This window comes from Lipotes vexillifer, unplaced genomic scaffold (assembly GCF_000442215.2).
Source record: "Lipotes vexillifer unplaced genomic scaffold, Lipotes_vexillifer_v1.1 scaffold1074, whole genome shotgun sequence".
Taxonomy (NCBI): domain Eukaryota; kingdom Metazoa; phylum Chordata; class Mammalia; order Artiodactyla; family Lipotidae; genus Lipotes; species Lipotes vexillifer.
In genome coordinates this window covers 496376-496598 of record NW_006775781.1, presented here as the reverse complement: position 1 = coordinate 496598, position 223 = coordinate 496376, and the positions used below count along the sequence as shown (strand labels likewise).

Sequence of the window (223 nt, the reverse complement as noted above, 5' to 3'; positions counted from 1 at the left end):
GGGGAGGCCCCGGTAAAAAAAAAAAAAAAAAAAAAAAAGCACTGACTGTGTTACACATTTATGAGCCATCCCTTTCAATTTCAGCTCTTGTATTCTTAGTAGTTTTTGGTAAGGTAGAATGTGTAAACATTGGAATAATAAAGATTTGGTAACAGATAAAAAATAGTGTGTAAAACAATCAGAAAGGCTTAAGTCCTTACTTCTCAACTTGGGAGATTTTACC

The 223-nt window shown here is 33.2% G+C and overlaps 1 protein-coding gene across 1 annotated transcript in view; it reads right to left on the bottom strand.

Moving 5' to 3' along the window:
• The window catches only part of IL33 (interleukin 33), a 99975-nt gene that overhangs the window by 12485 nt on the left and 87267 nt on the right, over positions 1–223 (bottom strand). Inside the window, 1 exon segment of the mRNA XM_007450219.1 lies at positions 201–223. This exon segment is cut by the window's right edge and continues 10 nt beyond it. Within this exon segment, the coding sequence (XP_007450281.1) occupies positions 201–223 (23 nt within the window).